The 27423-nt window shown below is 39.2% G+C and overlaps 1 protein-coding gene across 1 annotated transcript; it reads right to left on the bottom strand.

Moving 5' to 3' along the window:
* Nucleotides 1-1460: 1460 nt before the first annotated feature.
* LOC125411816 (uncharacterized) lies at nucleotides 1461-27423 on the bottom strand. Its single transcript, XM_087910234.1, is given in 8 exon segments — nucleotides 1461-8721; nucleotides 8723-10401; nucleotides 11684-11810; nucleotides 12005-12064; nucleotides 23587-23636; nucleotides 25403-25565; nucleotides 25989-26112; nucleotides 27187-27423. Coding segments are annotated over 6 exon segments (2124 nt in total). The 5' UTR covers nucleotides 25440-25565; nucleotides 25989-26112; nucleotides 27187-27423; the 3' UTR covers nucleotides 1461-8550.

Genomic DNA, 27423 nt, shown 5'->3' with positions numbered 1-27423 from the left:
TAACCTTGTTTACATAAGACATATTTCATGTAAGAGTTTTAGATCCCACCTTTTCTATTTTCTTTATTCTTATCCTGTGAACTTTCCGCCTCAGGAACCTGTCACTGATGAATTACTTGCTGGTACAGGACAAAAGAATATGCTGAAAGCAACAGTGGGAAAATTTAAGAGCCAGAACTAGAGAATGGATGAGAATGATCAGAAAACACTTATGCATCAGACTACACCATTCTGGTCACCCACCAAATGTCTCATTACATTGGGACCATCAAATTTTCATCAGAGCTAACTGAGGGGCTCCTGCTAAGACCCCTGAATATCTATGGGAGGGGTATCATTATGAGGTAGAGTCATTATGAGGAAGACCCAAAAGTAACTTCCCATCCCAGTGAAGGTAACTCAGGGTTAAATTCAGTACATCAAACTCAAAGAATTGTAATGAAAGGATACTTTCATTTTTACAGCTTCTTTCTGCATCATTCCTATAGAAGCTATTAGTTGACTCAGGATCATGTACAGCATCACCGGGTCACACCTCTCTCCTTTCTGTAACAGTTTCCCTGAAGCTGCTCCATAGAATTAATACCCCACTCATTAAGCCCTTTTAAAATAGATGAGCAATTCTTCCACCTGTTTAATACATGCTACTACCTTTATTCTTTAACTACCCTGATATCCTTTATACAAGAAACAGAAAGAAATGGAGCTGATGACCCACTCATACCTCTCATGGCTCCTATTACATCTGTTCATTGAGCAGAATTCATCACAATTGGCAAATACCTTGTATTTCCCAGTGATAAATCCTACAATTTCATTTGGGGAAAATCCATGCTACACACCATTACTCTTGAACAAAATTTTCAAAGAAAGTGCACAAAGATTCCCTCTGTCTAGTCACTGTCCACACATTAACTGTACTAAAAGATAAATCCTGCAGAAAATTTAACCAAAAAAAAACCTAAGATATATCAATGGGAATTCAACTTAACTGTAGTCACCGTCCAAGTCAATGTGCTTCTTCCAAAACCAAACAAGCAAAAAATTCACATAAAAAATAACTACACCTATCACACATTATTTCTGTATGAAATGATTAATAATGGTACATTTTTGAAATAATGAATAATTACTCAATGACCAAAATGTATGCAATTACAGAAAACAGAAAAATACATACATGACATGTGAACATTGAGAAATGACCAGCAAGTTCTTGTTAAAGCAGGAGAACACAATCAGCAAGAGTTTTCTCTTCATTAAAGACTGTAAACAATTTGTTTCAACAGTAATTGGCCGGTTATGCAAAATGAACAAAGTAATGCTAAAAGGATAAGAAAATTTGAGAAAACTACAGAATTTCAAAAACCTTCAGAAGGTTAAACCAAAATTCAAAATCTATTAAAATTATTGTAAAGGAAACCACTGAGAAATGCTGTGAAGAGAGACAACAGGAATAGTCAATGGGAAAACAATATATACAAAGTTTATTACTGTGTAGAAAGAGTAATCTTTTTTTATCAAAGTTCTTTTGAGAGTACATTAGGAAATGAGAAAATTGACAAAAAGAATTAGAATCTAAAGAAACTACAGAAACATCAAAATTGGGAAATTAGGAAACAAAGTTAGATGCAGGAATATTACTAGTTATACATTATCCTGAAATAAATCTGATGAGATTCTTTCTTTACATAAATACATAGGACAAATGAACAATAAAATTAATATTTTAAATTGTAAAATTGTATTTCCTTGAGTAATACCTTTCACATAAGCTGTCAGTAACATAAAATAGGATAATCTTGACGTCATTCAGGGTACACTATTCCAGATTCATTTCCAGAGAAACAATATGGGAAACCGAAATTGCACATCCCATTTGCATATTTTTATTTTAAAAACATTTATTAGATCATGTATATTAGCTTTTATATTTCACTGCTTTGCAGCATGCATGTATATGTTCTGTGACTCATGCCTGCTGAGGTCAGAAGGCATCTGGTCAGAAGATCAGAAGGCTTTAGAAAAGGACTTAAATTTATGTTGAGGTCTTTGATCCATTTGGAGTTGAATTATGCATGGTGATAGATATGGGTCTATTTTCATTCTACATGTTGATATCCAGTTATGCCAGCACCACTTGTTAAATATGCTTTCTTTTTTCCATTTGATATCTTTTGCTTCTTTAACAAAGATCAGGTGTTTGAAGATGTGTGGATTGATATCTGGGTCTTCTATTTGGTTCCATTGGTCCTCCTGACTCTTCTTATGCCAAAACCAGGCTGTTTTCAGTATTGTTGCTCTGTAGTGGAGTTTGAAGTCAGGGATTGTGATGTTTCCAGAAGTTCTTTTATTGCATAGGATTATTTTGGCTATCCTGGGTTTTTTGCTTTTCCGAATGAAATTGAGTACCATTCTTTCAAAGTCTTTGAAGAATTTTGCTGGGCATTGTGTTGAATCTGTAGATTGCTTTTGGTAAGATTGCTGTTTTTACTATGTAAATTCTGCCTACCCAAGAGTATGGGCGATCTTTCCATTTTCTGATGTCTTCTTTGATTTCTTCCTTCAAAGATTTAAAGTTCTAAGACTAAATATGAAACTGTAAGTCAGCCCCAATAAAATGTTTTCCTTTAAAAGAATTGTCATGGGTCCAGATGGTTTCACTGCAAAATTCTACCAGAACATCAAAAAGGAGATAATACCTATATTCCTCAAGTGTTCCGCAGATTAGAAATAGAAGGAACATTGCCAAACTCTTTTTATGAGGCTACAGTTACCCTGACACCAAAACCACACAAAGACTCAACCAAGAATGAGAATTACAGACCAATCTCACTCATGAACACAGATGCAAAAATACTCAATAATACTGGCAAACCGAATCCAAGAACACATAAAAAAAATCATCCACCATGATCAAGTTGGCTTCTTCCCAGAGATGCAGGGATGGTTCAACATACAAATATCTATCAAAGGAATCTAGCATATAAATAAACTCAAAGGAAAAAAAAACATATGATCATCTCATTAGATGCTGAAAAAGCATTTGACAAAATTTGTAAGGGTCTTGGAGAGATCAGGGATAGAAAGAACTTATCTCAACATAATAAAAGTAATATACTGCAACCCGACAACCAACATTAAATTAAATGGAGAGAAACTCAAAGCAATTCCACTAAAATCAGGAACAGGACAAGGCTGTCCAGTCTCTCCATTATTATCCATTTATTATCCATTAATAAATAATGAAAAGTTTCCTACTACAAATTGGTGCTCCCACATGTGCTAGCTAAATCTACATAAAACCTGAGAGGACTTGAAAAGGAATTTTGCAAATAAACAAACAAACAAAAGAGTTTAACACAGCTTCATGCTGTTTCCTGGCGGTGTGCCACAGATCCTTTAAGAGAGGTCTTCTCGATTCAGTGATAGCCGAAAAAAAAGTGTGATTTTGAAATGGCAGCTTCCAGGGCTATTCAGACCAGCATCAACTCTCTTTTGGGAGATCTGGCTGCAGAGCATTTAAACGGGGCACACAGTGCTACAACTTGCTTAATGGCAACATAGACCAGCTGTGTGCCTTAAAATGGGGCAATGTACATGGCTCTCAGAGGCAGTGAACAGCCCCGCCATGCTGAACTGGGTAGAGCAAGCAGGCAGGGTCATGTTGGCACTAGCCGCACCCACTTAGCATTAAAAAAGGGTGCTTCTGGTCAGAAAATGATTACAGATGCACAATAAAGTCAGATATAGATAAAAAAAAAAAGACCTCTAAATGGGTCATAGTGCTGGATAAATGTACATAGGCTTGGGAGAGAGAAGAAAAAAATATAGAGAAGTATAAAGAGAAGTAAACATTTTTTAAAAAAGAAATCAAATTCTTAAAAGAGACAGAGCATAGACAGTCATAGATTAAAAGGAATAAAGAAAAACAAGCCATATAAAGATGAAAAAGTTGGGCGGTGGTGGCGCATGCCTTTAATCCCAGCACTCAGGAGGCAGAAGCAGGTGGATCTCTGTGAGTTTGAGGTCAGCCAGGTCTACAAGAGCCAGTTTCAGGACTGGCTCCAAAGCAATACAGAAAAGCCCTGTCTCAAAAAACCAATAAGTAAACAAATAAAAAGATGGAAAATACACAGAGTCTGAATTGTGCATATTATTGTCTTTTCTCTGAATTCTTTGACTGTGAAGGAGCTAAGTACAGAGAGACATTTGATTTTATGCGCTGCTAAGCTAAACCAACCTATATATTTTAAAGGTTTCTTGAATTCATAATTTGAGTCTAAGGATATGTTGCTTTGGAAAAGAGGCTCTGCTTTTCTTTCCACAGAAGATGAGAACTGATGGATTTCTTCTAGACTAATGTAGTTTGATGAACCAAGAACCCTCAAAAAGTCATTGTGAATACCCCCCAAAATATTTCACTCAACAAAAAAGCAGTAAGCAGTTTGGAGAGAACTACATCCAAATTTCCAAATATTGTTTATAATTTTTTTCATTTAAAGGGGAATATAGAGATAAATACTTTGCATTGGTATGGATATTGGTTATTGATACAAATTTAAGGTTAATTTTGTTATACTGTGTATATGTATTTCTGATCTTGGTTAAGGTATAGTGTTTGTACAGGTCATTTAAAATGTAATGTATAATTAAGAAGTGCAGGTTAATAGATAATAATCTGTAATAGTCAAGCTTCTAGTCACGCTAGATTTTCTATACATATAGAGATATATTTCAGGTAGATAGGTATTATTCAAATGTTTCAGAGATCTTCAGAATATGGGATTTAGAATGTTTTAAGAAGTTAGGATTTTTCACGACAATGAGACACATCTGCTCCTTGCAGCACCAATCTACTTCAAGAGGATAATGGGCACAGAAGAGCCTCTTTATGGCATTGGTTACCAGTTATTTGAGCAAGAAACTGCTCTTGCCTGGACTGCTTGCTGTTGTGATGTATGAATTGGATTTGCAGAGCCCACAGAAAAAAGACTGCTGAAGTTGCCTAAAGAAGGTGAGACAGTCCTTCAGGGTTCCTGCTTCATGAAAGAGTCTGCCAGACATTCTGCAGGACAGAGAAAAAAGCAACTGATGGACTTTGCCATTACAAGACAAAATAAATCTTCAAATTTCCTGCTTTGTGGAAGTCTACTGAATATTATGGGCCTGTCGGCTGAAGATGGATTCTCCAATGATACAGAAGAACTTTAGGTGACTGTCCAGGCAGCGAGATATCTCTGTCAATTCTAGTTTTGGAAGTTGCTTACAGTGCACTTCCTGTTATCTTAGGTAATATTATATCATTCTGGAGTCTTTGATGGAGTTGAAGAATAGATAGTTATAGTTTTCCTTAGTTATAATAAAAGATAAAGTAGATATAAATATTGTAACTGTAATTCTTGCTTGATACCTGTTTTGTTATATGTAATTTTACTATGTTAAAGTTAAAACCTTCCTTTTTATTTAAACAAAAAGTAGAAATGGTGTGGGAAGTCCTTATGTATATGTGTTGCTTTTATTGGTTAATGAATAAAGAATCTGCCTTGGCCAGTGAGATGGCAGAGTAGGGCTAGGTGGGGAAAACTAAACTGAATGCTGGGAGAAAGAAGGTGGAGTCAGGACAAGCCATGTAGCTCTGTCAGAGACAGATGCTGAACAGAACCTTGTCAGTAAGTCACAGCAACACGGCAATACAGAAATTAATAAAAGTGGGTTAAATTAAGATATAAGAGCTAGTCAATAATAAGCTAGAGCTAATAGGCCAAGCAGTGATTTAATTAATGCAGTTTCTGTGTGATTATTTTGAATTTGGGCAGCTGGGAATGTACAAGCAGCCTCTTACTACAGGTTATGGCATGAAAACAAGACAGGATAACCAATGGAATTGAACCGAAGACCAGGATATTAATCCACACACCTATGAACACCTAATTTTTGACAAAGAAGCTAAAATTATACAATTGAAAAAAAGAAAGCATCTTCCACTAATGGGGCTGGCATAATTGGATGTCAACATGTAGAAAATGAAAATAGATCCATATCTATACCGATGCATGAAATTCAAGTCCAAATGAATTAAAGATCTCAATATAAAACTGACTACACCAAGCCTGACAAACGTAAAAGTGGGAAGTAGCCTTCAATCCATGGACATAGCATACCATTTCCTAAATATAACACCAGCAGCACAGACACTGAGAGCAAATAGGACCTCTGGAAACTGAGAATCTTCTGTAAAGCAAAGGACACAGTCAATATGATGAAAAGGCAGTCTACTGAATGGGAAAAGATCTTCATCAACCCCACATCAGACAAAGGACTGATCTCCCAAATATATAAAGAACTCAAAAAATTAGACATCAAAATTCCAAACAGCCCAATTAAAAAATGGGGTACAGCCCTAACCAGAGAAGTCTCATCAGAAAAAAAATCTCAAATGGCCAAAAGACACTTAAGGAAATGCTCAACATCCTCAGCCATCAGGGAAATGCAAATCAAAATGATTCTCAGATACCATCTTACACCATTCAGAATGGATAAGATCAAAAACACTAATCATAGATTATGCTGGACAGAATGTGGAGTAAAGGGAACATTTCTCTATTGCTGGTGGGAATGAAAACTTGTACAACCACTCTGGAAATCAGTATGGCAGTTTCGCAGAAAATTGCAAATCAACCTACCTCAGGACCCAGCAATACCATTCTTGGGCATATACCCAAAAGATGATCAATCAAACTAAAGGACATCTGTCCAACTATGTTCATAGCAGCATTATTTGTAATAACCAGAATCTGGAAACAACCTAGATGCCCCTTAAACAAAGAATGGAAAAAGTAAATGTGGCACATTTACACATTAGAGTACTACTCAGTGGTAAAAAATACTGACATCTTGAAATTTGCATGCAAATGGATGGGGGAAAAGTCCTGAGTGAGGTGACTCAGACCCAGAAAGAAGAACACAGTATGTACCTCCTCATGAGTGGATACTAGCTATAAAGCAAAGAATAGTGAGCCTATAATTAATCATCCTAGAGAAGCTGTAACAAGGTGAACCCTAAAAAGAATACATAGATCTATCTGGAAAGGTAAATAGATGAGATAACTGACAAAATTGGGAGCATGGGGGTGGGGGCAGAGGCAGGGTGGAAGGGAAGGAGAAGAACTTGAAGGAATGGGATAGTCAAGATAGAGGAGGGACAGAGATGAGAGCAAGAAAAGAGATATTTTGATTGAGGGAGCCAGTATGGGACTATCAAGAAACCCAGTACTAGAGAAATTCCCAGGAATCCACATGGATAACCCCAGCTAAGACCCTAAACATCAGAGGAGAGGGTGCCCAAACTGGCCTTGCCCTGTCATCAGATTGATGAATATCTTAAATGTTACCATAGAAGCTTCATTCAGCAACTGATGGAAACATAAGCAGAGATCTGCAGCGGAGCACCGGGCTGATCTCCTAAAGTCCAATTGAAGAGTGGGAGGAGTGAGAATATGAGCAAAGAGGTCAAGACCATGATGGGGACACCCACTGAAATAGGTTAACTGAGCTAATGGGAACTCACCAACTTCAGCTGAACAAGAAAGGAACCAGTATAGGTCCAAACTAGTCCTTCTGAATATGAATAACAGTTTTGTGGCTGGGGCAGACTGCAGGATCACTGGCAGTGGCACCGAGATTTATCCCTACTGCTTGTATTGGCTCTTTGGATGGATACTTTGCTCAGCCTATATATAGTAGGAAGGGCCTTGGACCTTTCCCCATAACAATGTGCCTTACCCTCTCTGAGGAATGGATTGGGTTGGGAGGGATAAGTAGAGGAATGGGAGGAGGGGAATGAGAGGGAACTGGGATTGGTATGTAAAACGAAAAGATAGATTGTTTTCCTTAAAAAATAAATCAAATAAAAAATAAAAATAAAAGAATTTTCATGGTTATGGTGTCTCTTCAGAGCCATAAAACCCAAACTAAGATAATTAAACTTGTAATGTTCCTCTCACGAATGAATTCTCTACTGTTTTCTAATGAATGAGCAAATAGTAAAGGATTTCTCATTTATTACATTCATAAGACTTCTCTTTAGTATATATTCTCTGATGTGCTAATGTTCTCCCATAAGTCTAACAGTTACATCTGAGTGTGGTGTCATGGACTAGCATTAAACATTGTTGCTTAGGCTGTGGCTTGGTGGGATTTTTGGTTCTACTGTCATTGGCTCTGCCATAGATACCATGCATAGTTTTTAACTATATCTCTATTTTTCTATTTACCAATAAAGACATGGTAGTCAGATGTTAGGGTGAAAACCTGCTAATTCAGAAAGTCCAAGAAGCAACCAATGAACTTCCTTTTTGGCCAGAGACCCAGGAAGAGAGTGTCTCTTCAACCATCTCTATTCAGAAGATTGCAAACCCTAAGTCACTTCCTACTCTTTCCCGTGCATCTATCAGTCTTCCATACTGCTTCATACTCTCTATAGCTAATTCTTGTCAACTAGTTCCGGGTTCTTGCTCCTGATCCAAGGTGGTTATTAACACTTGGGTTTTACAATGTGACCAAATATCCCAGAACATATTCTAAGAGTTGTACCAACCAAAAAAGATTTCTCACATTTGCCACAATTCTAAAGTTTCTGTAACGTATGTAGTCTCTGATGAGTTCTAAGACTGGCTTTGGTGGTAAAGGATTTGTCACATTCACTGCATTTGTAAGGTTTCTCTCCTGTATGTGTTCTCTGATGTATCCTAAGAGATGAGTCCCAGGTAAAGGATTTGTCACATTCACTACACTTGTAAGGTTTCTCTCCTGTATGGATTCTCTGATGACTTCTAAGATTGTCTTTTGTGTTAAAATATTTGTCACATTCACTACATTTGTAAGGTTTCTCTCCTGTGTGGATTCTCTGATGAGTTCTAAGATTGCCTCTCCCAGCAAAAGATTTTTCACATCTGCTACATTTATAAGGTTTCTCTCCCGTGTGTATTCTCTGATGAACGCTAAATGCCACTTTTTTGGCAAAGGATTTGTCACATTCACTACATTTGTAAGGTTTCTCTCCTGTATGTATTCTCTGATGATTTTTAAATGTCCCTTTCTCAGTAAAGGATCTGTCACATTCACTACATTTGTAAGGTTTCTCTCCTGTATGTATTCTCTGATGATTTCTAAATGCCCCTTTCTCTGTAAAGGATTTGTCACATTCACTACATTTGTAAGGTTTCTCACCTGTATGTATTCTCTGATGAATTCTAAGATTTGAGCCACTTTTAAAGTTTTTGTCACATTCATTACATTGGTAAGGTTTCACACCTGTGTGTCTTTTTAAATGTGATCTAAGATTTGAGGCACTTGTAAAGCTTTTGTCACATTCACTACATTTGTAAGGTTTCTCTCCTGTGTGGATTCTCTGATGAGTTCGAAGATGGTCTTTTGTGGTAAAGCATTTGTCACATTCACTACATTTGTAAGGTTTCTCTCCTGTATGAGTTCTCTGGTGAGACATAAGATGAACTTTCTGGGGAAAGGATTTGTCACATTCACTACATTTGTAAGGTTTCTCTCCTGTGTGGATTCTCTGATGACTTCTAAGACGATCTTTTGTGGTAAAGCATTTGTCACATTCACTACATTTGTAAGTCTCTCCTGTATGGATTCTTTGATGTATTCTAAGATAGGAGGCACTCAGAAAGGATTTGTCACATTCATTACATTTGTAAGGTTTCTCTTTAATGTGGATCTTGTAATGTCTTTCCAAGTCTGAGGTGTGACAAAAGCACTTACCACATTCTGAGCATTTGTGGAGTTTTTCTCTACAGTGGATTTTGTAATGTACTTTGAGTTGCGAAAAATGCAGAAAGGATTTACTGCATTTTGTACATTTATAGGTTTTTTCTATAGCATGTGTTCTTTGATGCTTAATGAGAGTTGAGTGAGTCTTGAATAATTTCCTACATTTCCAGCATTGGTGTGATTTTCTTCCACTATTGGTTTGTTTTAGCTTGAATTTATGTTTAGAATCAAAATATTTATCATACTTGGTATTTTTGTGCTTTTTATTTTCTGTGTGAGTTCTTCGATTTTGGCTTATGATGGAACACAGATGGAAACAGTTTACAGAGTCTTTATATTTGCAAGGTTCTTCTCCAGCATTTCCTTTTTTGTGTCTGTTGAGGTTTAAGGTTTCACCAGAGGCATTTCTGTGGTTACTAAATCTGTACTTGTAATTTTCTGCAGTATCACTTGTGTTATGAGATATACACTGGCAGGACTCATGAATCACTTTGCAAGGCTCATTACATTTATACAACTTCTCTTGGATATTTTCATGATCATGAATAAAATGCTTTGTGCCTTGATACAAGACCTTCCCACATTTACCACATATGCGATGGTTCTCTGAAAAATTAGTACAATTGTAAATAATAACAATTAATGCATGAGCAACAGATTCACCAAATGATGGTTTCTTAGGTTTTCTATGACATATAAACTAGTAACTTTCAGGGACAGAGCTCTTAATAGAGGACTTTTCTACTTCATAATCACTAAATGGATGCTCAATTTAATCAATTAAATCAAGAATTCCCAATCTGATTTATATCAAATCACAAGGGCTAATAATGGCCAACTCATTCCCTTCATCCTTTTATCAATATTTTTCATTTATTTGACATTCTGAATGTAGTGTCAACTCCCTCCTCTCTTTCTGATACCTCTCCCTGACTCCCATCTATCCTCCCATCAAGGCATCCTTGTTTCTGTTCTCAAAGAGGCAGGCCTTCCATGGGTGTCAACAAAGTACTGACATATTACGTTTGGGTAGGACTTAGCTCCTCCCTTTGTATTAAGGCTGGGCAACACAACCCATTATGAGAAATAGCTTCCCAATAGTAAGCCAAAGTGTCAGGTAATGCCCTGATCCAATTGATAGGAGTCCCAAAAATACTTCAAACTAAACAATTGTCATACATATGTAGAGGATCTACATCAGTTCCATGCATAGCTTTCTCATTCTTATCTAAACATGGTACCTTGTACTTCATAAGACAAACAGGTGTTTGAACAGTAAAGAATTTGAGAAATAAGCTCTGTAAAGGGTCATATGAAGAATGTTTCACTATTTCTTATGTTTTTGAGACAGAGTCACACCGTACAACTTATGTCAGCTAATTCCAGGTTAGCAAGGAACTCACCAAGTCCTCCCACTTCAGCCTCCAAAGTGTAAATATTAAAAATAATACTGCACCAAACTAAACATAGCAACCACATCTCAAAAATAAACAAAAACAGCATTCGCACAAACAGCAGTTTGTTTCTAAAACCTTTTGCATTGTTTATAATCAGAAATAGGAAGAGTTTAATGCAGTAGCAAAATAAAAACATTCTAATTATTATGAGTTCTGCAATACATTACCTTGCTATGAGCAGTCAATATTTTTTGAACTTTGAAATATTCTTTCTATATTACATAGGAGGGCTAAAAAGACCACAGAGAATATAGGATTGGTTACTCTTCTAGAAAACACAGAAAAATGTAAGTAAAGCACTATTAAAAAGTTATGTTTGTAACCAGAATTTTCCTCATTTCTGGGATTATCTAGGTTCAAAGAGTTACACATATACAAATTAGGTAAATGAAAAGGATAAATCAGAAATTCTACAATAAGAGAATCCTTACCCACAAAGAGTAGATTGTTGTAATTCTCTAACATCACATCCATGTACAATGCCTTCTGAGCACAGTCTAGACATTCCCATTCTTCCTGAGAGAGGTCCACAGCCACATCTCTGAAGGATAACAGACCCTGCAACGGAGAATTATCTATTTACCATGCACTGCTCCACAAATGATATCTTGAGTAAAAGAGACCTAAAGAATTAGAGACGGAGACGTGTCTATGATATATATGAGGCATGGCAAGTTTTAGAGGTCAAGAATTTTCTAGAAGTGCTGTGTTGCTATTCGTTCAGAGACAATGTATAGAAAGACTTGACTTACTACATTGCAAACATCCATTAGGACTCCCTCCTCCAGGAATTTTCTGATGTACTCTAAGACCTGAGTAGCAGAAAAAAAGATGTGCCACAATCAATAAATTTGAAAATTTGTGTCCAGTTTGAAGTTTTCACTTACGGTACTATAAAACAGAATTTAATCTCAGATCCAGGAGATCCAATGCTCTCGGATGAACCTTATAGGTAGGGGTCATACACAGTACACGTGCACACACACAAACACTCAGGGATATATCTATATAAAATAAAAATTACAATTTAAGTTTAATAAAAGATATTTTCTAAACTATTCAGTCTTTATTGTATTTTCAATCTCTGTAAATACAGGGTGACATAATAGTCTTGCAATCACCCAATTTTTAGGGAATATAATATACACATTTGTGGTCTAGATACAGGAAAGTACCTTTATGAAGTATGTGTTGACAAGAAACAGAATTCCAGAACCACAACTCAGATGTTAAAGTTGTAACGATTAAAGGTATGCTTTGAAATTATACAACAGCTGATCTTACTTGAATATGGACATTAGATCAATCCTGTTTGAAGCTGGATTTATCTGACTCTAATCTAAAAGGTTCAGTGGAGATCCTGAGGCCTTGATATAATGATGCTCCCTTTCTAGAACAAATCGGTAGACCATGGAATGCAATTTTTTTTTTTTGAGACAGGGTTTCTCTGTAGCTTTGGAGCCTGTCCTGGAACTAGCTTTTGTAGACTAGGCTGGCCTCGAACTCATAGACATTTGCCTGCCTCTGCCTCCCAAGTACTGGGATTAAAGGAGTGTGCCACCACCGCCCGGCTGGAATGCAAAAATTATGGATGATTTAAGTCATTTTTTTCTTGAGAGTAAGGAGTTTAAAATCATTGCACACATCCAAAGTTCCAAACACCCAAGTTTGAGAAGATACGTTTTGAGAAATATTTACAACCATGAAGTAAATAGAAAAAGCAGAATTATACAACATTAATGTTATTTACATTTTCAAATTGTTGACATAAATAATACAGATAAATAACAATTTCATGAATTCCACACAGTATTCCAGTACAGAATAATTAGAAATATACATGGCCTATATGATAGTGCATTCAGATGTAGTACAAATATTTTCTATTACCAAAACAAATGTTTTAAATAGAGTGAGAAATATTCTAACTCTTCATTAATTTTGAATATATTATTGCTCATGTGATTGACTCAGATGAAATTTTAAGCCTCTTAATTTCAACTTTATTCTTCACTTCAGTATTTGAGCTCATTCATCTAACATGATTTAAGCTTAGATAAGTATTTATGATTAAACATTCATTTTTCAAAAACTGGAATACACAGGGTTATATGCTATCAAAAGTGTTCACCAGAAATATAAACCTGGAGCCTGAAGACATGGCTCAGAGATAAAGGGCACTTGCTATTACTGCAGAGAAATTTAATTCTCTCTAAACAAAAGTCAATTAGCTACAGTGTCTGACTTCAGTGCCAAGGGTTTGGTGCTGACCTCAGGGATGGAGATGCATACCGCATCATGCAGTATATATAATATGCAGATAAACCCTCATATATGTAAATAAAATATGATTTTAAATCAAGAAATAGAAACATTGATACAACTCTTCAGAATTTTGCCCTTGTAATACAAACCTTGAGGGAGAGAAAAAGAAAAACATAGGCCAGAGAGGGCCTTCTTTCTCCAAAAGAAAAGAAGGGAGTTGTGGAGGGCCGGACCACATTCTCCATTGCTTCTAGGAACAAAGGTAGAGATTGACCTCTGTGACCCCAAGGTGTGGCGGCACACGCCTTTAATCTCAGCGCACGTGCTTTGTAACTCTCTACCGCTGCGTCCCTGCCTACTCCCGAGGTTTCACCTGGGACTGGGAGCAGTTAACCAATCCAAGAAAAGACACGTCCAGAGCAGGATCTGTTTCCTTTATAAGGGATGGGTTCCATCTTATCTGGGTCTCCGCCATGTGGCTTATGCTCTAGCTCCCAAGAGACATAAAGCTTTTCTGCAGAAGGATCCTATGTGTACCGCGTGGTTCTTGCTGGCGAGACGGTAGCGCGGGACATCTGGTGCTGATACCCGGGAAAAAGAAGAACTTTGCACCACCGGAGACCCCTTGGACACAAGGAGGATTCAGAACTGTAGGCATGCATGCTTAGAGAGGTACGCTCTAAAGTCCAGAGAGCATATCAGAAACTGAGCAGCAGTGGGAGGTTGTGCGCGCACCCAGATAAGTTAAAAAGGACCCCCCGGTAAAGAATGGGGGAGACAGAAAAGAAAATAAGTTAAAAAGGACCCTCCGGTAAAGAATGGGGGAGAAAAAAAAAATAAGTTAAAAAGGACCTCCCGGTGATTTTGGGAGAGTGGAGATGGGGGAGAAGGCTGATTTACAGGGTCGAAGGCTTTGTGTTGTGTTGTTCGTGTTGTTTTTTGTGTACTGGACAGGAGAGGGATATTTGAATTTGGGAGCTGCTAAAAAAGGTAGTTTAGATTTAAGGCATGGGCTTGAGAGTGTGATGTTGTGGGGGAGAGGTTCTGTTTTCGTCTCCACGGAGGGGGAGAGCCTAAGGGTGTACTTGGGATTTACGTGGTTTGAATCACCGAGACCTCCTGAAATGTTGTAATGTATACCCCTAAAATTCAGCGGCCCAATAACAGCAGGAAGCAGCCAAAGAGACTAAACGACGCCCAAATTCCCTTAAAGATTAAATGAGGTCCTTTCAAGCCTGCTTCTCTGAGTTCAGCTTTGCTCCGTGCACCGGTTTGGGCTCGGAGTGGGTGCAGCTGGGGCTGGAGGGCGGCTGGAGCGGAGCTTTGCTCTGTGGCTATGGTGGGAGGCATATTGCGCAGGCTCAGTTGGTGCCTGGCCTGGAGGGTATCACAGCAGTACCAAGAATGAGAACGGTGCCACAAGCTGCCAGGCCAGAAGGCTTGCAATGTGCCTAAAACTGTGAGGGGCTCTGAAGCTGGAGTGGCTTCTGTTCCGCTTGGCTGAGCTAAGCTGTGCTGATCCTAGGTAATAAAGGCGGACCTATAGCCTGGGGCAACGGGCGGGGCGAACAATGCTGGCTACTAGCCCGAGAGATTTTCCATCTGAATAAGGAACTGAAGAGATAGCATAGGGGTTAAGAATGCTGCCTGCTCTTCCAAGGGTCGTGAGTTCAATTCCCCAGTGACCACATGGCAGCTTACAACTATTTGGTTTTAAATCTAATGTTTCAGGATCCACAGGGAGGTAGATGCAAAAAGCCCTTAGATTTTTAAAGTGATTGGGTCGTTGGCTGGGTCTGTGAGAGTTTGTTTACAGCTGCTTTTGCTGTGGCACAGGTGTTGAGAGTTGGCTAGTAGGAAAGCGGCCCTGTTCGCCGCCTCTCCCATTGGCCCCTTGAGCCGCAGCGGCTCTGGCGCGGACCTTGAGATGTTGCTGCCTGTGCCGCCTCGGTCTGAGTGTCGGCTCCCGCCACACTCCGCCACCAACACAGCCTCAGAGAACTAGGCTAGCCCCGCGGGGAAGGCAGGGGCGCCTGGGGGTGGAGCCGCACAGCGGGACACGGGGAGCCGCGCAGCGAGCAGGTCCAGGGCCGCACACAGCCCTTGGATGACGGGCGGGCTCTGGAGCCCGAGGCCACCTTACTGGCAAGGAATACGGGAGCCAATAAATCCTAAACCTAATATCAGCAAACAGGGCCTGGGTTTTTCCTAGGCGCCACTGGGACAGCACGGCCTATACCATGAAAAACAGAGACCCTCAATCAGTTATCTACCACAGTGGCTACAGCCCTAGATCAGCAGGCTACCATAGATACATCTATTAGAGGTGAAATAATGGTTCTTAATCAAATAATTAACCTAGTACAAGAACAGGTGGATATCTTATGACAGCTTGCCCAATTGGGCTGTGAATGGAAAACTCCAGCCTTATGTGTGACCAGTGTACCATATGAGAACTTTATAAAAGTGGCTAACTTGTCCCGAGAATTGTCTTTGTATCTTGCAGGAGAATTTTGATGATTTGCTGTCCTCCTTGAGATGGTCCATCGTGACAATCAACTCCACGCGAGTGGACATAAGCCTGGCCAAAGGATTCCAGTCCTGGATTGTGTCCTTCATCCCCTACTTCAAAGAATGGGTGGGGGTTGGAATGTTTGGAACGGTCCTGCTATGGAATAGTGTTTCTCCTCTGGATGGTCTGCTGACTCAAATCCTAAAATTGTAGGGACAAAGTGGTTATTGCACAAGCGCTGGCTGCCCTGAAACAGGGGGCCTCTACTGATGTGTGGTTATCTAAAGCAGTAGGGTTTAAGCCAACCAGCTCCTGCACCCCTAGGACTGTGGTCCATTGCACAGGGTGGAGTGCTTGGCTTAGCTAGCCCTGAAGGTTGTCGAGCTGAAGAGCATCGCACAGAGAATGGCCCTCTCTGAGAGATAAGTCGCTCTGCTTAAGGGTTTTCTGCTGTATATTCCCTTTCCCAGAAAAATGGCAGAGGGCAGGCCGGATAGGTTCCAGGTGTCATGAGCCTAGGGACAGATTCCGTGTAAGCCCATTTTTATGTTTTCATTTTGGGAAGTGCGACCTCTATCTTTACCTTCCTAGGGAGTTGCCTTTCTGCAAAGAAGTAAAAAAAGGGGGATATGTGGAGGGCCGGACCACATTCTCCATTGCTTCTAGGAACAAAGGTAGAGATTGACCTCTGTGACCCCAAGGTGTGGCGGCACACGCCTTTAATCTCAGCGCACGTGCTTTGTAACTCTCTACCGCTGCGTCCCTGCCTACTCCCGAGGTTTCACCTGGGACTGGGAGCAGTTAACCAATCCAAGAAAAGACACGTCCAGAGCAGGATCTGTTTCCTTTATAAGGGATGGGTTCCATCTTATCTGGGTCTCCGCCATGTGGCTTATGCTCTAGCTCCCAAGAGACATAAAGCTTTTCTGCAGAAGGATCCTATGTGTACCGCGTGGTTCTTGCTGGCGAGACGGTAGCGCGGGACAGGGAGTAATGTGCTGTGGGACAATGGTCTTGTACCCTGTAAAGATTTGTCAGTTTTACTAGTTTAATAAATCCTGATCAGCCAGTAGCCAGGCAGGAGTATAGGCAGGGTGACCGGAACAAGAGAATTCTGGGAAGAGAAAAGGCTCAGTCTACAGTCATCACCCCCACACAGAGAAAGCAAGATCAGAATGCCTCATTGATAAAAGGTAACAAGCCATGTGGCTAACACAGACAAGAATTATGGGTTAATGTAAGATGTAAGAATAAGCTAATAAGAAAAAGCCTGAGCTAATAGACCAAACAATTTATAATTAATGTAGGTTTCTATGGGACTGAATGACTGTGGGACATTCGTTTATGTTTGAAAACTGATGGCTTATGTGCAGCACTAAGTATTCTCTGGAAAATTCTTTGTTGTTTTTTGGTTTTTGGTTTTTCTAGACGGGGTTTCTCTGTAGCTTTGGGACCTGCCCCAGAACTAGCTCTTGTAGACCAGGCTGGGCTCGAACTCACAGAGATTCACCTGCCTCTGCCTCCCGAGTGCTAGGATTAAAGTCGTCCACCACCACTATTATATTCCACATAATGCCACACAAAAGTGGACACAGCAGTGCTTATGCCCCTTAATAAGGAAACAAAAGATAAAGAAAAAAAATAAGAATTTTCTAATCAGAGCTAACCACTGAGTTCTGAATAGAAGGTGTCCTGAGACAAGTACATTTCAGGTGTCAACATAGTCATCATCACTGTGTGACATAATATTGCAAAAAGAGAAACCATAATACTGCAACCTTCATCTCCTCACAGACAAAGCAACTCTCTGGCAAGAGCAAATCACATAACACTTCCATAATCTGTGTTCTCTGGGTGCTAAAATATTTACTATTAGGTTTCAAGAAAACGAGTCTCTTCTAATTCTACATTTCTATAAATTGCTCAGGGATGTCAGTGATGAAATAAAATGACTATGAACCTTATCACTGCACACAGAAACATGGGCTCTTAAAATTCATGAAGAAGGAAGTGCATAATAAAAGTTATAAAACGAATAAGGCCATCCACTCACAAGCTGCACTGCAGATGATAATTTGAGGCAAGGTTTACATAGAAAAATCAGAGGAAAATTAAGCATGACAACTCAGAAAACAAGGCACTTTACAAAAGGAATAGATGAACAGGAGAGCTGGGGAGTAACAGATTATTTCCAACACATAAAACCAGAAAATTACCATTCTTATCAGACATAAGAAAATTACTACCTCTAATTTTACCCACAAAAATATTAAAAAAACAAATCATGAATAAGAGTCCCATAATATGAAAATATAAGTATTAAGAAATATTTCATAAGACAAATATCAAGAGATTGTGTGATAAACTCCTTAAGGAACTATGAAGAAATGTAACACAGTGGAACACAGTAAAGGGAAGGTACGCTACAATGACGCCAACAGTACAGCGCAGGGGGAAAAGATTAATAGCAATAACAGAAAAACTAAAAGGAGAGTAAGACAACATATGCTCTCCAGTCTTAGTGAATCTAGAGGCATAAGAGTAAGTCAGAAAATCCTGAATAAGGAAAACCAAGAAAAACAGAAAGGAAAGGTACCAAATTTTCTTTTAAAGATGATGTGATCATGCAAAAACTTTCCAGCGTCACTACAGGAAAATGTTAGATTTACTAAGTGTTTCACACATTATCAAAAAGAACAAAACTAACACACAAAATTACTACTTTCTCTATTTATTAATAATGTCAATTAGAAAAGTAATTTAGGACGCTCTCTCTCCCATTAGATTACATCCCTAGATCTAGCCAACAAGGGCTATTCCCTTATTTGGCCACTTCATTCTCACGAGGTTTCTCCCAAGGTCCAGCAATGGAAAAATTGAAGTCTAGCAATCAGAAGCCCCCTTTTGTTCAACTATTTAATATGTCAAATTAATCACTTCTTCCCAACATGGGGTTTCCCCCTTTACCTTTATGAACTCACATTTGCCTATGTGTCACTACTCTGTCCCCTCTATTCAGAGGCAGTGTTCTGTCCCTCTAGGACAAATATCCCTGCCCCCTTTCCTTTGTTACCTTCCCCTTCTCCCTCATCCACTGTCTCCTTTACCAAAGGAGCCCATTCTAACACAAAGTTTCCCCTTTTTCTCTTCTTAAGAATTCCACCTGCTCTGTATCAAAGTTACAAGGAAGCCAGCTGACAATTTAACAAAAGCCAAAACCCTTCTCATGATACATCAATATCATGCTAAAAATAAGATCCAGTTAGGCCATCAGTCCAAGAGCAGAAAGCATACGGGTACCTTCCCAGCCCAATGCACAGAGACATCCAGTCCTGTGCCATGCTCACTGATGCCCATACCTGGGCCGCCTGGCTAGACAAAGTACACTTGCAAGGCCTTGTCATGGAAAGCATGATTCATGCAGTCTTAGGTGCACACTGCTATCAGAGGCACTCCAAAATTCACAAGACTGAAAACCACTGATTTGGAAGCTGCCTTAAAACTGCCCACTCAACCAGCAACCATGCAAGGCGCAGGCTGCCAATTTCGGCATTTGGATCCATTATCATGCTCCTTAGGCATCTTGTAAACAAAGACTCAATTTCACATTAGTGGAAATAAATGGCTGCTCTTCTAATGAAAGCTGGTGTCAGCAGCAGTTGGAGGGAACCTAATTCTTCCCATTCACAGGGCTGGCAGGATGGCAGCTGGCACTTGTCAGTTATTAAATTCATTTTTAATTGAGCAATTTAACTGGAGCTTTAGCATCGACTATATGTCCTGTTTAGAACGTTTCTCTGAGTTGTTTGAAGAGATGATAACTTTCCCCTTTCTTCTGGCCGATTGTTAGAAATGCATTTCTCTACACACAAATGCGAGGGAATAAAAGTGGCTCCACTGCAATTTCAATTTGCCCCCATGAGAAGAAACATACTCTCTGATAATGGCACAGCACTGACGCGATCTAGACAGGTTTTGCTATGAAAAGCCAGCAGGCTCTGTCTGTCTCTGATTCCTGGGTGAAAAGGAATATGGGGGCCTTTTTCCCTGGAATGGCGTTTTCTCTTTTGTTTGAGCTGATGAGATGCTTGGGCTCCCAGCATACCGATGGTCCTGGCCATGAAAATCATGACATCTGTTCACAAAGTGGACTTGAAAATGAATCCTTTTTATTCACAAGCCTGGCTCTTGTTCTCACCCGTGCCTCATGCAAGCTGCTTGCCATGTTTTTTCTGCTTGCTCACTTAGTGCTACATGCAGAGAACATAGAAAAGATGAAATCTATATGTGCTGTTTGACAATAAAGATATTTAGGGCCTGTCCAAAAACAAACAAACAACAACAACAACAACAACAAAAAACCACGTGCATCTGGGCAATGGTGGCACACGCCTTTAATCCCAGAACTCAGAAGGCAGAAGCAGGTAGATCTCTAAATTCGAGGCCAGTCTGGTGTACAAAATGAGTACCAGGACAGTCAGAAATGTTACATAGAGAAACCCTGTCTCAAAAAAACAAAACAAAATAACAACAACAACAAAATATTCCACCTGCGAAGTCATTTACTGCTGTTTTTCTGCCAGAGACAGAAAGTGGTCATTTTATCTTTTCTTTCCTGCTCAATAAAATTTCTCTCTGTAAAAACAGGTGTTTGGATATGCTTTGGGGGGGCCAGGGTGCGGGGGTTCCCTTCTTTCCCTAATTCCTTTACAAATTCCTACACTAACCCTGAAAAGAAAAATATTGTCAAAAACTGAAGGAAAAGGAATGCTAGACCATCATCACACAAAGCTGGCTTTACCTTGATACAAACATCTGCCTCCAAACACACATGAAATACAAGGGGACTAATGCAATGAACACATGGATAACTAGACTAACAGAGGATGATGAGTAACTGCGCACACTTTAGAAAGCTCCAGGAACTTTGTAATAGCCGCAGTACCGAAGAAAATGGATAATGAAAATACACTACTAGAACACTACTCTTCAACAACCACAAAAAGAGTGAAAAGATCAGGATATGCCTCAGCTCATGTAAATGAAAATTTAGTGACAGCACAACAGAATTTTGAGAGCCAGGTTAAATAGAAAGTTGTGGTGAATTTACAATATTTAAAATTTGATGCACAGGGGCTCATGATCAGCATCAGAATGGCAAGGAAAAATGGGTACAGCAATGCATGAGTTTCATGGGAGAATACCAGGATAACATACAGGCTGAGAAATGTCAGCGCTATCGGCAGCCAATCAAAAATTCCTGCTCCGGTAAAAGATACTGTGTTTCAGATTTAGCAGTGTTAAATCAAGAACCTGAATTGTTTCCCAATACAAACATGGTAGCACTCATAGTGTCAAAAATGTTATGCAAGCTGGGGAAGGGGGCAGAGTTATCAAAGGCCAATCAGATTTGGATGCTGTATGCTATAATCCCAGCCTGCGAGGCGAAACAAGCCCATTGGTGTGATAGCAGCATGATTATTTTGTGGGTAACAGGTCTTCTGGTTTGATCTGAAGCAGATTCACAGAAGGAAATACATGGATGGCCAAAAGCCTGTGATGTGAAAGTGAAATGCTCTAACACAGAATTCACTAATGACATGCTGCTACATGTACAAATATTCAAACTGCCTTTTACTGATTCTGATCACACCACAGCTTGGTGCTGCTTTCGGCAAGGGTCTGAGAAACTGTTTTCAACGGACAATAGTTATTTCAGAGAATTATACCTCATCAAAAACTGAGAAAAACTGAATGCTAACTGTACAGTCTATGATGGGAATTACATATCCCCACATCTAAATTGCAGGGAACATAACAGAAGAGGAGATAAAAGATTTAAGAGCTGGAGGATAGGAAGGTGACACATGAAAAACTCTTTTGCCATATGACATGACAATTAGAATTATTAACACATTACAGCCTGGTACACAGCCTAAACCTGCCCCAAATCATACATGAAATATGAGAAGGACAACAGGGAAGAAAACACGTCTACCCATGGAAAAGACAGGGCGTGACCAGAGGGTAAGAACAAGCAAATTAAAATGTGCTTTCATTAAATATCAATATTTTATTATCAAAATTGAACAAAATTTATAGAAATAAAACTTAAGAGGAGATATCAATGTCTGTTTGGAGGTAGAACTTTTGTTTTTTCATGTACTCAACCAACCAATTAGAGAAGATTTATACTATCTATTTTTGCTTCTATTATATAATTCAAACCGAGCAGTAAACAATCAAAACAATAGTTTAAAAAAAAGAAAAAAACTAACACAGCACAAGAGAGATCATTGGAATAGAAACCTGAATTCACTGAAAGAATAGAGGATAACACTGGAAGATGGGAAAAATAGGCATGCACATAGAACAGAATGCATTCTTGTGGGAAGGACAGTGTTACAAAATTCATATAATTAGCTCAAAATCTGTGACAAACAAGCTACCCATGATTTACTTCACAGGTACAGAAAGGAGACTAATACAAATTTACATTACTTACAAATAACAAAGACCCTAAGAGTCAGAGCAAGCCCGGACAAAGAGAGTAAAACTTGAGTCATCCCAGCTGTGATTCAGATGATACTGTAGAACTAGAGGAACAACAGCACCATGGCAGGGACAGAAGAGTGGACACCTAAAGCACTATGAGCAGCAGATCCAGAACCAATCCAACCTGGGTGACCAACTGGAAATACCAAAAACTTATCGTACAGATGACAGCATCATTGACCTGTGTTGAAGGGAAAGGTTCATATCCACATATAAAAGAATGAAAATAGGTAAAAATCAATGAATTGGTTAAATTTGACTGTGTGAAACTTGAAAAAATGCATACCTGAAAGTATAAAGAAACAGCATACTAAATGGTGAAATTTATTAGCAAACATATTATACTACAATACATATATGCCCAGATTTTACCAAGAAGTTAAAAAAGCAAAGTAAATATTTTAATCAAAAAAATAAACCAAAAAAAGTGACAATGCAAAAAAGCTGTAGCATAGCCTAAATGTAAATAGCACATGTTCCACACATTTACTGATGAAGAAAATGCTCCTCTTGTATACACTGACAATTCTCTGTCCAATCAGTAACTACACTCAGGGTGTTAAACAGCAAACACAGAGAAAAGCTGAACAAAGAATACAGAGACGGTATTCTTCAGTGGGAATCTAACTCACTGCAACCAGCAGGCAAGTCAGTGTGCAATTTTATGAAAAACTAAACAATAAAAAGATAAAACATAGTAAAGATACTACTCAAATTTTAAAGGAATAAAATAAATTGCAAACTATCAATGAAATAGAAATACAGAAAGAGGAAAAGAAACATAATACAGAAAAATAACAAAATAGTTAAGTGTTTATAATTTTCTTCAGTGATTTCTTGAAATGTATATATGTGTTAAACCAAACATGAAAACAGGATAATACTAAAACCAAAATAGGCCCTAAATGGTCCTAAAATCAAAATATATACTTTCTATGAAAGTATTTACTTCAAACATAAGTATACATAGTGCTAAGAATGAAGAAACGTTATAAAGATTACCTGTGAATAGGGTTGGTCATGATTATGATAGGTAACAGGAAAAGACAAATCTATAAATGTAAAAAAACAAAGAATATTAATAAATAATCAAAGGGTCCATTTCCAGACAGGTATGTGATCAATATGAATATATTTTATAAGTTTCTAATTACATGAAGCAATCAATGACTGACGTGTAAGAAGCAAATAGACAATGATACAGGAAGCTTCAATATCTATCACTGAGAAAGATTACCATAAACAGAAAACCAATAATGCTTAGCAGCCCTCCAGATAGACTACAGAATGGAAAAAGATCTTCACTAACCCCACAGCAGACAGAGGTCTGATCTCCAAAATACACAATGAACTCAAGAAATTGGACACCAAAAGATCACATAATCCAATAAAAAAATGGAGTACATACCTAAACAGACAACTCTCAACAGAGGAATCTAAAAAGGCTGAAAGACACTTAAGGAAATGTTCAACATCCTTAGTCATCAGAGAAATGCAAATCAAAACAATTCTGAGATTCCATCTTAAACCTGTAAGAATGGGAAAATCAAAAACACTGATGACAACTTTTGCTGGAAAGGTTGTGGGGGAAAGGAAACACTTCTGCATTGCTGGTGGGAATGCAAGCTGGTACAACCCCTTTGGATGTCAGTGTGGCAATTTCTCAGAAAATTAGGAAACAATCTTCCACAAGGCCCAGTAATACCACTTTTGGGTATATATCCAAAGGATGCTCACTCATGCCACAAGGATATGTGTTCAACTATGTTCATAGCAGCTTTGTTTGTCATAGCCAACGCCTAGAAACAACCTAAATGACCCTCGACTGAAAAATGGATAAGAAAAATGTGGTACATTTACACAATGGAGTACTACACAGCAGAAAAAAAATAATGACAGCTTGAATTTTGCAGGAAAATGGATGGAGCTAGACAACATTATTTTGAGTGAGGTAACCCAGACACAGAAAGACAATTATCACATACCACTCATAGGTGGTTTTTAAACATAAAGCAAAGAAAGCCAGCCTACAAGCCACAATCCCAGAAAACTTAGACAACAATGAGGACACTAAGAGAGACTTACATAGATCTAATCTACATGGGAAGTAGAAAGTAGAAAAAGACAAGATCTCCTGAGTAAATTGGGAGCATGGGGACCTTAGGGGAGAGTTGAACAAGAGAGGGGAGAAGCAGGGAGGGGAGCAGAGAAAAATGTAGAGCTCAATAAATATCAATCAAAAAAACATTAAAAAAAAAAACCTGTGTACAGGATCAACCAAGAGACTTAAATAGTCCCAACTAAATGGCATGTTAAAATTATAATAATGAGGGGGTTGGAGAGATGGCTCAGAGGTTAAGAGCACTAGTTGTTCTTCCAGAGGTCCTGATTTCAATTCCCAGCAAACACATAGTGGCTCACAACTATCCATAATGACATCTGGTGCCCTCTTCTGGTGTGCAGACATACATGCAGGTAGATCACTATATAATAAATAAATAAATAAATCTTCTAAAAAATTATAGTAATGAAACCACTTAATAGTGATATAAAAACACAACCAGAGATGGAAATTAGAGAGGGACATCATTCCCATGCAATGTCAAATAAAATTATATTTGCCTCTGAGTATTAATTTTTTTACATACACAGTCTTCAAACACCTACCAATAGGACAATCCTGAGATTACTGTCCGTGGAATTCTTTAGAATCATTTAGAATTAAACAGAATGTAGCAAAACCAATTTCACGTCCTATTTTTCTGTCACTTGAGCCCTTCTCAGTCTCTTTACGCCTTCCTCAAAAACTGTAACATACCTGAATCCTTTGCTATTGTCTCCCCTCTCTTCACCATCCAGGGCTCTTTGTTCTGATTCCCAGGTGAGCAGGTCCAGCTGAGCAATGTGAGACTGCACAGGAGAAAGAGTCTTCAGAAAGCACTTGGAGCTTTTTAAGGAGCAAAAAGTAAAGATGCTAACATCTGCCAAAAGGAAAAAGATCAAGGAAAGAGAAAATATTAATAAAAAGGTCTCTAGCCGGGCGGTGGTGGCATATGCCTTTAATCCCAGCACTAAAGGCAGAGGCAGAGAGATCTCTGTGAGTTCAAGGCCAGTGTGGTCTACAAGAGCAAGTTTCAGGACAAGCTCCAAAGCTACAGAGAAACCCTGTCTTGAAAAACCAACCAACCAACCAACCAACCAAACAAACAAACAAACAAACAAAAAATAAAATAAAAAAGAAAAGAAAAGAAAAAGAAAGAAAAGAAAAATGTCTCTTTCTCCTTGGATTTCAGTTTACTCTGTGAGATGTGAGACTCATTCACACACAACTCCCACACATCCACAGTAGTTTTCCCAGGAACCCGGAGCAGAAGCAAGGGAGACTGCAAAAAAACTATTCTCACCCTCAGAATCCCAGCTGCTGCAGTTCTTCAACAGGAGATCTCAGCTAAAAGCCCCGTGAGTAGGATCTAGGCATTCCCACACCTACAAGAAGTTCACAGTCACAGCACTAAATGTCAGCAAATCCTGAAATTTAAAAAAAAAAATTGTTGGTCACTAGTCCAACAAAAGAGACATTTTTATGATACAGGTGAGTGATCATAAATACTTAAAAGATGCTTTATAATTTTGTTTAAAGTGCATTTGCTAACTATAAAATAGTGTGGCCTGATATACTCTCGCAGCATGCATGTTAGGCTTGCCTGGTCCTTAGGTGTAACATAAGAACACAGCATACCAAGACACATTTGTGAATGCTGTCTTTACATCCTAGACTGCATGTCTTAGACAGAAAAGAATGGGGAGTAAACGGCTTGCTTAACGCTTAGAAACGTATCTGAGGTACTCCATAAAATATAATTTTCAGTTTAATCATATCTCATTAGTTTCTCATGTGATTACTATCTACAAACCTCTCCGGGGCTACCTAGTCTCAGGGACAAGGGCCATGCTCTTGAAGAGTCAAGTGGTAAAACAGGAACTAGAAAGCATGAATGAATTTAACTTCTAGGACCATTTGAACAGTCACAATAGCAAAGAAAACCCTGTTTGTAAACAACACACAATGCAAATGCTCTGCTAGATTATTTTAAGAATTATATTATGACAGAATAATCTGGCAACCGTAAGATAAGTGAAAAATAATCATAATAAGACCCACTTCATGGAATCTCAAACTTACCAACAATGGACAGATACTGACAACATAATATTGAAAGCAGTGTCTATAAGGCTAAAGAAGTGGAAAACCGGGTATCTTTGGAGGCAGGCCAGGGTAGCCGCTAAGAGAACACGCTCGGGAAGGAGGATGAGTAATACAGCGAAAGGCCATTTTCGCGTGGAGACTGAGAGAGAGGCGGACAGAGACCAGGTAAGAGAGCCTGCGAGGAGCAAGAGCGAAAACTGTGGCGGACGGATGAACAAGTTTAAGGGACGCGCGTGGCACATAAGAAAGCACCTGGCTGCAGGTGAAGACGTGAGCTGACGCCGCCTCCGTCAGAGCCACGGGCAGGACTGCGAGAGCTGATAGTGACCTGAGCAGCCTCAGCGAGCACAGCCCCATCGCTTCCTCCTGGATCCCAGCCCCGCAGCTCCTCTGACCTGTGAGGTTCCAGGGCCCCGGGCTGCGGTTCCCCCACTGTGCTGCTGACTGCTGGTTTTCCCAGGCCGCCCCGCGGCGACTGCGGCTCCGGGAGTTTTCAGGTCCCCGAACACACAGCGGGGAATTCCTCACCCAGTTCCAGACACAGCTCCCTGAGTCCAAAAGGGATTAGCGAGATTTCCTGTCACTTCAGCCTGGTTCCTTGGAGCCATTCTTCCGGGCCCCGCCCACCACAC

This window comes from Myodes glareolus, chromosome 1 (genome assembly GCF_982192425.1).
Source record: "Myodes glareolus chromosome 1, mMyoGla1.1, whole genome shotgun sequence".
Lineage (NCBI taxonomy): Eukaryota > Metazoa > Chordata > Mammalia > Rodentia > Cricetidae > Myodes > Myodes glareolus.
This window is presented reverse-complemented; position numbering and strand designations above follow the sequence as displayed.